General features: G+C 36.7%; 1 protein-coding gene across 1 annotated transcript; it reads right to left on the bottom strand.

The window, feature by feature from the left end:
• Nucleotides 1–7,502: 7,502 nt before the first annotated feature.
• On the bottom strand, nucleotides 7,503–9,898 carry LOC127793905 (uncharacterized). Its single transcript, XM_052324686.1, has 2 exons — nucleotides 9,199–9,898; nucleotides 7,503–9,148 (listed from the first exon to the last, which is right to left on the bottom strand). The coding sequence occupies exons 1-2, from the start codon at nucleotides 9,896–9,898 to the stop codon at nucleotides 7,503–7,505; spliced, it is 2,346 nt and encodes a 781-aa protein (XP_052180646.1).
• Between the last annotated feature and the right edge of the window lie 606 nt (nucleotides 9,899–10,504).

Here is a 10,504-nt window from a genome sequence, read left to right on the forward strand (position 1 = left end):
TATACATATGTGCAGCAGATGGGGGCACAGACAACTGACAATGAGGGTGGGGGTGGCGGCGGATAGCTGTTGATGGGGCGACTGAGAAAGAGTTGAAGCAGATGGGGGCAATGGCCAATAGGAAACAGCTAGTAGGGGCGACGGCGATTGTCGATGATAGCGGTCGGAAGAGTTGGAGAAGTAAAGCGACGGGAGACAAAGATTGAAGAAGAAGGACATGATTGGAAATTAACAAAAATGGCGAGAGTAAAATGGTAATTTCATTAGTCAACGCAACCTATGTATAAGGAGCGTTTTGCAAAAGCTCCCCCTACTAGCTTTTTTTTAATACAGCTTATAAGCGATCAAACTGATAAGCTAAACACCCTCTTTATCTGCTAAGAGTCAGAAAACATTAATGCAACAAATGTGAGAACAACTAGTAGAATCATCTCACATATCTTTGGCGTAAAACCTCCCAAATTAACAATAAAAATAGTACATAACCAACATCTAATGTCCACGATGTATGGAATTGCCTCAAGAGTGCTCTTTTGGAATTGAAACGCCAAGAAACACAAAAAAAAAAACGTTTATGGCACTATGTTCCTATCCACCACATTTGTTGCGATGTACTTCAACGACATGAACAATCTTAACATGTACCTCTTCAACACTTTTTGAAATTGCAAAAATGACCCAAAAATATTTTTTTGGTGTTTCAGTATAGGAAACACTTCAAAATCATTGAAACAGCACCCTCGAGGCATTTTCATATATCATAGATGTGGATAATTTCTACAATATAAATGACAGCCATAATATTACTCTCACTCATATATTCAGCAAAAATATATCATATTTTATACAATATGCCAAAACTAAGGTCATAATAGACTGTAAAACTCACTAAAAAGGAACTTGTATGTAAAACCCAATTGGACACTCACGAAATGAGTAACATGTGGGTCATGGGCTTATCTACTTGTCCCCTAAAAAGTAGTGCAACATGGGTGATCCCAGGAACTCTTAGTCCGAAGTCCTGCATGTTTTGGTAAGAGCAGTGGTATGACAAGTTGATAAAAGAATTTGCTGAACTGGAGGAAAGGAAGAAGAAAGAATAGGGAAAGAGAGTTTGGACTTAATTCATCATCCCTTAATTCAAAACAATTCTGGCTATTTAACAGCCATGCATTACAGGAATCAAAAGTGGATATTTCCCACAACAGACAGAATCAGAAATAATGGAAAAAAACAACTAGCTATTTTTATGCGGCCCTTAACCCACGACTCCTACTGTAAAAGTCACTGTTATTCAACAAAAACATAAGCAAAGACTTGGTCTTACATGGCCTATGCACGTCTCATGCAACATCTCTGTTTTTGTGCACTACAACAGGGCATGTGCAACACCCCTGTTTTCATGACACCCATGCAGCCCACCATGCCACGCATTGCACACTTATCACAAGTGACCCTCGTGTTGCACCTTTTTTATGGGTTACCAAAGAAGAAAGAAGCGCACTATGGGTTTATCTGTCAGCCAATATTCAAACATTTAAGATATCGATACAGATAACAAATTATTCTAACTTCTGATCACACACACACACAGATAAGTTTGTGATATCAGCTGCCTGCCTGCTAATCAAATTTAACTTAAAATTCCCTCCCTCAAGAACTTCAAATACATGGTTTCCCACAGTAAGATGAGGAGCTAAAGAAAAAACATCAATCATAGAAAGGAGAGGAAATAGAAAGATAACCTCTCCTCTCATATGCCACCATAGTGCATCCTAAAGGCCAGGGACTTGTGCCATTTATTTGTCCCATAGTCCACAGTATGCAGAAATTTTTCCTATCAAAACCAGCTAAATCTAAGTTCATATTATACACCTTAATTACTCCAAACAGTTTTCATACTTCAATTGCTTATTTTATATTTTACATAATACAGCCGACCCCACATAGTGGGATAAATGCTGGATATGTTGTTGTTGTTTACGCTGTTCCTTCTCCCACTTAAGTTTCTTCTACAATTCTTTCTCAAACACTGACCTCCCTGCTTTGCATAACATTTTTCTGATCACCCAAACGTAAAGAAGTCCAAATGAACACATCCACCTGATGCGGGCAAATGTTCTCCTGAGCAAAAATCATAGAGAAGAGAATCAGTTCACATTATTTCAACCCTATAAAAGGTATTATTTATAATACTATAAATTCCCATGGTTAAAGTTCAACCATTGGTATCAACCATGAACCAACAATCAATCCATCTATTGTATAGCATCATCTAGTTTAGCACTTGTGAATGCAAGATGATTCCCATTAACTCCACTCCATAGCATAATGTACCAAGTTCCCATCTGCCTATATAAACCCATGTTTTATATAACTATTGGTTCATCTATTGTATGGTGTCATCTAGCTTAGCACTTGTGGCTGGAGGATGATTTCCGTACCTCCACTCCAAAGCAGAATGTATCAAGTTTCCATCTGCCTATAATATGTATAAGTTGGTGCCATAATACTGATCATGGAGCCCTTTTTTAAAATTTATATAGAAATAATTTACAGGAAAAAAATTATACAGAAATATCTCATCTATAGAAGTTATAATGGACTGCCCTTCTCACGTGTAATAGACATGGTTTCGTTGAATGTTCAAATCCTGAAATTACAGCTTCCTCAACTTCCTATTCAAAGTCATTTTTTCCAAGCACATTCCCTGCCAAAGATTTTCCCTTCACATATATATATTTCATACCAAACTGTCACTTGAAATTCACTTAAACATATTGCCACTAGGCTAGTTGATTGGTCGGGATCAGTGAATCTGTTTTCCTAATGTACCTGGCCTAAAGGAAACTAGGAAAAACAAGAGTTGTTGTATCACAGTGCAACCTGTATCCTAGTGACCAAGACACGAGATCTAGAGGGTTCCAGCACATGCTAAATGACTTTGTTGTAGTACAGCAAAGTAATGGGTTTTGTAGAGTCCAATTCCCAATTTTGGAAGAGTAAAGAAGTTATTGTGTTAAATACAGTGTTTTTCTTTCTTTTCTTTTCTTTTCTTTTTTGGTAAAAGTTCTAGTATTGTTGTTAAAATGCATCACTCCAAGATAGGTGTGTTACAAAATTGTTTGTGTAATACGCATCACCCCATCCACTGCAATTATTGCTTGTGATTGTTATTATTGTATACTCATAAAGGTGTTTCGATATTGTTTGGGTAAACCCATAACCACTCACCTTACCTAGTGGGATTAAAGTTTGTGATTATTATTGTTGTATTCTCATCATTCCAAAACAGGTGTATTACAATAGTTTGGCTATACCCATTACCACTCACCCCAAATAGAGACAACAATATTGTAAATCTGGATTAACACCAAAAAAAATCCCCCACTGAGCTTGGCATTATCTACTAGATTCCCAAGTTGAATTAAATGTGGATTCACACCAAGGTTCCACATGGAAATGAAGAACAAGATGGTCCACAAACTTTCCAATAATATTAAACCACCCGTTCAGGTTAACTCTTTAGATAATTGCATATCTGGTGAATGATCTTTTAAAAGAAAATCCACGATTGAGATGCAAAAATCAAGAAATGCTCCAAAATCTAAATTTGTATTAGAAAGGATCATCCTTTCCTGTAACTATTACATTAATGTAACTATTACATTAACTGAACTAGAAAACTCAATTTAACAAGCCTTAAATTCAAGTATAAGGAAAACATGCCGACATCTAGGAAAAAGTCTGAGCAATTGTGCATAGTGAAGAAAGAGCAAAACATTAACGCTTACTATTTTAAAGCAAAGAAAAAGTTTCTTTAAAGAAATTATATTTTATTTTTTCTCTTCAGAATTTCACCTTAAGAACAAATTTTCGGAAGTATGATTCTTTTACAAGAATTATGGGTTGCCTTTAAAATCGTATGGATTCAATGATCAACGTACTTGGCGGGATGGTCGATTCGTAGGACAGGTAATTTTCTTTTCCGATTTGATGACACCAGGGTTGGTAGAATCAATGGAATCATAGAGAACGTTTATGGATGCAATGTATTTTATATTGCCGTTTCTAGAATCTTGTAGCTTGTGAATGACTGTGTTGTTCCAATTAAATAAGAATATTACTTTCTTTCCAAAAAAAAAAGAGAAGATCACCATAAATGCCTGGAGAAGGAAAAAATTGAAATAAAATTGTCATGGGGCGGGGAGAGGGAGAAAGAGAGAGAGAGAGAGAGAGAGAGGAAATCAGTAAGCCCCCCAAAACCACCGGGGGCCAAAACCATCTCAAGAATAGGAAATTACTCAATTATTAAAGGGGTAAAAATGCTCTAGAGAAGGAGCTTGAAGAGTGTCTGTATGAGGACTGAGACACCAGAGAGGAACCCAGCCCACATGTTCAACCCAACACGATCTCATTTTGTAGACTTGTTCCTCTATTATTTTCCTTGAGTTTCCCTTCAAGAAACTATATTCAGAAACTGACACAACTTTAATAAATGTTTCCGATGAAAATAAGAGAACAATTGTATCCATGAAATTTTCAGATACCATTAATAGTCCACCTAAAATTGTTAGTAACATGTAACTTAGAGCATTCAGGATGTAAAACTCTTCAATGTCTGAAGAGGACATAGCAGGGCAGGTGGTTGAATAAGTTTAACAATTTTCAACACGTCAAACAAGAAACTCAAGGTTCTGGCACATTGAGAGCATGGAAAATGTTTAATAATTAACATCTTAAAGACTATCTAACGTTGAACTCTAAAGAGAACTTTGAAAATGGACACAAGCTCAGAGCTTTTCTCCCATGTTCATCAATTATGAACAAAATACCTACAAGTGAAGCAGCCATAAACATTTGCATTTAAACCCTATCAAAATGAGAAATACCTGCTGCAAGAAAGTTATATATCCTATCAATACCTTACTGAATATTAAAGCTAATAATATTGGTAGCTCAAAATATAATACCAAGCTTTTGAAGCTTGTTTGAGTGCTATGCAATCTGGATCCTAAGGGTGATGTCCAAGGGCAGGGGACTACAGAGCAATTCCAGTATTATTTTATCTTTCATGTTCTTTTTCTCAAGTTTATTGCACATTGCATTTAAACCACTAAAACAGAACTTCAATAAGCCTTTTCAACTGTTCATGTCCTTCTACATGCAAATTTACTATCTGCACAATATAATTTGTTGATAGGGAGAGAATATTCTCTTGGATGTACTTAAATATATGTACATATAAATCAACAACGTCTTCTCCTTAAGAATGACTAATAGAGAGCTTGAAGCATGTTGTGAACTGAACATCAAAATCTTTTCCAATGTGTTTAAAGAAAACCAAACCTGTAGCGCATTGACTTTGGCTTAAATCATATATTTCTGTATCAAGTACAAGGTCTTCGCCAACTAGGTCAAAGACATAAGTCTAAAGTATTTTATAACCAACTCTTCAGCTACAATTCACTCATACGTATGTGCGTGTATATATGTGTGCAGGCATATTGGTATAGGGATACAAAAGGAATTTAGATAAGAGATTCATAATATTGTATACTCTCTTGAAGTTGTTTGATAAAGACATTGCTAACAGGATAAATCTAATTTTGGGGTCAACCCCAATCATTATAAACAAAGAATCTTTGCACATATGTATGTTGAAAGAAAAAATACAGAGGAAACTGGACAAAGACAATGAGGGAAAGAACTGACTAATCTTAGCACAATTTTGCTATAGAAATCTGCCGTGACATAAATAGAGTAAGAAATGTTTCAGTCTCATCTCAGCGGTAGGAATGGCAATGGGATGGGGAAGTATTGAGTTTTGCTCATCCCATCCCTTACCCCAACTCTCCGTATCTGCCCATGCCATAGAGGAGTACAAATTTTCAACCCCATCGCAGCCCTATGGGTACAAGCATCCCAATCCCAGACTATAACTTAACTTTTGTAACAATAACAACAAAATTGGCTCTCAAATTACTACAATAAAGTACAAAAAAACTCAATTTCGACTGACTAATTGCTGTTCTGGAAGCAGAGATGAATTGCTCACAGTGCCTCTTATTGTCTCTGCTAAGAAACAAAAAAAATTGCACTAAAAAAAATGACCATCAGAAAGGAGATACATTGATTTTCATCTCGATACATTAAATGGTTTAAGTTGAAGTCAAGACCCTCACAATCCTAGTGGTTTGATCTCAAAGAATTGTTTTTTTCTGTAAATGATCTCAAAGAATTGTTAGACCTTTCGATTTTTGAATCATCAAACAAGCACACAGAAATGTTCACCGTTTCACGTAAATACATAAATTGTTTCACGTAAACAAAAAATAATAATTTTTATAAAACTATTGAATGAAAAATAAATTAAAAAAAGCACCCAGAAATGTCACAAACAAAAGCTAATGACCCCAGTGGCTTAGACGCTCAAAAATACACAAACTTTTTATTTTTAATTCTAATAAAAGTATTTCTTTTTATTATCAAGTTTCAGAACCGATTAAAGCAAAGATCAAAAGAGTTTGGGGATCTCTACCTTATTACAGCTAATTCATATGCATATTTGAGAAAATATACATTGTGTACACCGACGTACCAATGATACAAGTATTGTTGGCCCAACAGTAAAGTCAAATATGCTGGGCATAAGGCCCCCAAAATTGAAAAGCCCATAATTTTAAAAATTTGTAATATGTATATATATATATTTTTTATTTTTTACTTTTTTTAATAATAAATATTTTATTAAAAAATTAAATACAAAACATAATAAATCTTTTTACCTTCCCTTCTCCTTTTTCTTTATTTTTCATTTTTTTACCGTTATTGTTCCCAAATTCCAATTCCCATAAAACCCATATTCCCTTCCCAATTTCCCCCCCCCCCTCTCTCTCTCTCATATGTGCGTGGGATTCGACGGTCATTGCACACAACACACTCACTGCTTGTTTCAGGATTCAGTTCAATATCTGTCATCTATGATCTGAGTTATTGTATTGTGATTGTTGGACTAGCTCTCAAAAAATAAGAAAAATTAATTTTACATAAGACTAAATATAATTCAACACATATTTATAAAATAAAAAATTGCTCATTATTGATGAATTTTATCTTTTTAATGCTATCAACACATACTTTTGTTTTTCTTTATTTATTATAGTAGATTATTTGACCTTTTTTTTTATTTCTGGACATTATATTTTAATTAAAATTTATTGTCGTTAAAAAATTATTATATTTAGTAGTTAATTAAATTTTATTTTTTTTATTTAATAAAATATTTGTTTAAAAAGATGCATAATTTATTTTTTATAAAAAAATTAATATTTTTTAGAGACAATTTTTTTTGCCTAAGGCCCCAAATTGGTTGGGCCAGCTCCGGATACAAGATCCGGTCACTGCTGACAAAACTGAGATGACTGATAGAAGCAGTGTCTATTTATGATATAATATACCATTTTTCATCTCTCTAGTTCTAGCTTGGAAAAAATTGAATATCAAATATACCGTCTCTGGAAGTTAGAGCTATCAAGACATTCTTGATATGCACTAAAACCGTGTAAAAAATTTGAGTACTGTCTCCTCAACAATTTGAAAGCTTTCAGTTCATTTGGCCCAAAAGGCATTGCACAATCATCAAACTCCAACTCTACTGGCGACAGAGATTTGAACAGTTCTGGTCCCGCCATCTCCATTTCAGAGTTAGGGACAAGCTCCCTTTTAGGTGTTTTGGAAATAAAGGTTGTAAATCTCTCATCGCCACCAACAAAACTTTCCTCTACCGATCCCGCTGTAGATAGCTCGTTAGCAAAAGCAGCCGGTTTGTGTAAACAGAACAGAGTGGGTTTATCTATCGTGCTGTAAGGCATTTCATCTGTGTCGTCAGCAAGGGAAACAGCATGGTCATTGTGAACAACGGTGGCAGCACCTGTTAAAGACATTTCACTAGCCACATGTATGACTTCATTGCATTGGTTCCTTAGTTCAACATTAGCAGAGAGGACATCGCCTTCTTTGTTATGTAGCTTGTGAAGACTAAGCAGAACAGGCGTAGGAAGAACCGGACCCACCAAAGCAACACCAGGCTGCACTTTATGCGTCCACTTACTGCTTCGGGATGAAGGTCTCCGGAAGACATAAGGAGGCAACTGAGGCTGGCTGGGAACATCTAGAAATTCCAAGGACACCTTCTTATCATCTACAAGGACTTCATCGAGCTCCGAGTAGCAACAAAAAGCTAGCTGCTTAAGATTGGCAGGGAAGCCTGCATAAATTTTCTTCAAAGCAACCTCGTGTATGCTGCTTAGTAGTCGGATGTCTTTAAGCATATCAAGAACAGCAGGATATGATCTTAAACTACTGAAGCCAGATGCCATGAACTGACCATATATACGCTTTTTCGCTTTTGTAAACAGAAGTTTGTCGAGATTACCTTTCATATACGCATAGAGGTAGTCAAGTTTAAGGTATTTAAATCTCTTGGGAAAATTATAACCTTGATCGCCCATAGCATACAGAAGAGTACCTTCTGGAAGAGATGACTCCTTGTGCCCTTCCTTCAGCACTTTCATGAATTCCCATGAGGCACAGTATTTCTCCATTTCAAGCTTTCCGGAGGACATCAGCCTAATCAGGGTAAACCCACCAAACTCGTCTGGTTCAGACAACTTGGCATGAAGGCCTTTGTCAAGAATGCCAAACCCTAAAACTATTTCTTTTTTTTGCTGCCAGTCAATCCATTCAGGAAGGGCATCCTTTGAGAACTCTTCTCTCAAAAGACAGCTACCGCAGTGACACTCACGACCAGACAGGGAGAACTCTGAAGGGAGTTCCCATGCATAATATGATTTGCTAAATCTTGAAATTTCGGAAGCAACAGTTCCTCCAAGGGTTGGTCCATAGCAAAAAATACTAAACTCAGAGTGCCAAAATGATCCCAATATAATGCAGTGGCCTGAGTCAGAAGCCCACTTAAAACGATCATTCTTGTAATGTGACCTCACATCAGACAATGGAAACGCATTGATGTAAGATGGGCTAGAAAGATCATGTGTCCATTGCAACAATGGCACCAGTGGCTTCCGCACATCAAAAACAAGCAACAAACAACTAGTGGCCACCACAAAACAAAAATCATCAGAATCTGCCTTAGAGAATGCAACAAACTGATCTTTTGTACTGGAGCATTCATACCCAATGCATCAATTTGCAGCAAACAACTCACATTGAATCCTTCACATCTCAAATCAACAAGAAAAACCGCACTTGAATGGCAGACAATCAAAACTCTTGGATGCCAACTAAATTCACAGCTCAGCCACTGGCCATCACCCAAACTAGCATAATCTTCCCACGGCACTCTCAGCTTCTTCCCACTAAAGCTTCCATTAGAACAAGAATCTACGTCAAACAAAAACATTTCACCACTCTCCAGCAGTACCAGGCTCTCTTCAGGAAAATGTGGACTCCAACAAGCATACACAACAGAACAACTCCTGAACAACTTACTACCCAAAAAACTTAAAGTAGCTTTCCCAGTATCCACACCAAGCTCTCCAATTCTAACACTAAGCCAATGAACAGAGTACATTGTACAAGCCAAAAGATACCCCACAGTAGAAGAATTACCAGAATATGCCAAAGGATTAACCAACAATCTCTCAATCCGATGGTTAAATTGTCTGTCTGACGTGAAAATCTGACCATCTCTTCCTTTGTCTCTAACATTTAACTTAGAATCTTGCAAAAAAGACACCTCAACAAACCCGATTTGGTCAGAGTTGTTTCCAGTGGGGAAGAAGGCAATGACAGAGTTTGTAGCAGGCCGGGAGAGCAGCTGGAGATGGTTGTGTCTGAATACAGTGGAATGGTGGTCGAAGATTTGGGGACCCATAGTGGCAGCAATGGATGAAGCGATGGATGGGATGATGAAGGAAGGTGGGGTGGACAAGAAGCGGGAAAGAGAAAGGTCAGGAAAAGAGGGAGGAATCGAAGGGGAGAGAGATGGAGACGAGAAGAGCAACGCTAAGGTTTCTGGAGACGGAATGAATATGAGAGGTCCGAGCTTCGACTTGAATGAAGAAGAATTACCGCCTCCGCGAGCGTTGAGCCCGGATGAAAGGAAGAGAGGTGCCGAGAAGACGGAGGAGATTGGCCACAACGACTTCCATTCCTCCGACAACTCCATTCTTCCACTTGGCACCAACTTGCCTTGGTTTCCTCTGCTTCTCTGCAGCCATTGGTAAAACTTAAGGTTAGTTGTCGTCTATGTTGCGCGAAAATAAAAAAAGAAAATAGATATGAAACGGGTAGAGAAATAACATTTTTAAAAAAAATAAGAAATAAAAAGGCAGGGAAAATACGTAAATAAAAAATATCTATAGAGACTTTTTTGTAAATATAATTTCTAATATAAAAAATTATAAGAAAATAATTATTAAATATAAAAATAAACATAAATTCATAACGCATTCAAACAAACATAATCACAAGTTCTATC

This window comes from Diospyros lotus, chromosome 1, assembly GCF_014633365.1.
Source record: "Diospyros lotus cultivar Yz01 chromosome 1, ASM1463336v1, whole genome shotgun sequence".
Classification (NCBI taxonomy): Eukaryota; Viridiplantae; Streptophyta; class Magnoliopsida; order Ericales; family Ebenaceae; genus Diospyros; species Diospyros lotus.

Bases quoted from the DNA above. Each gene is read 5' to 3' on its own strand.
- LOC127793905 (XM_052324686.1), bottom strand. From the start codon at position 9,898: ATGGGTCCCCAAATCTTCGACCACCATTCCACTGTATTCAGACACAAC. The intron at 9,149-9,198 runs GTATGAATGCTC...TCTCTAAGGCAG, and splicing joins GCTGCAAATTGATGCATTGG to ATTCTGATGATTTTTGTTTT.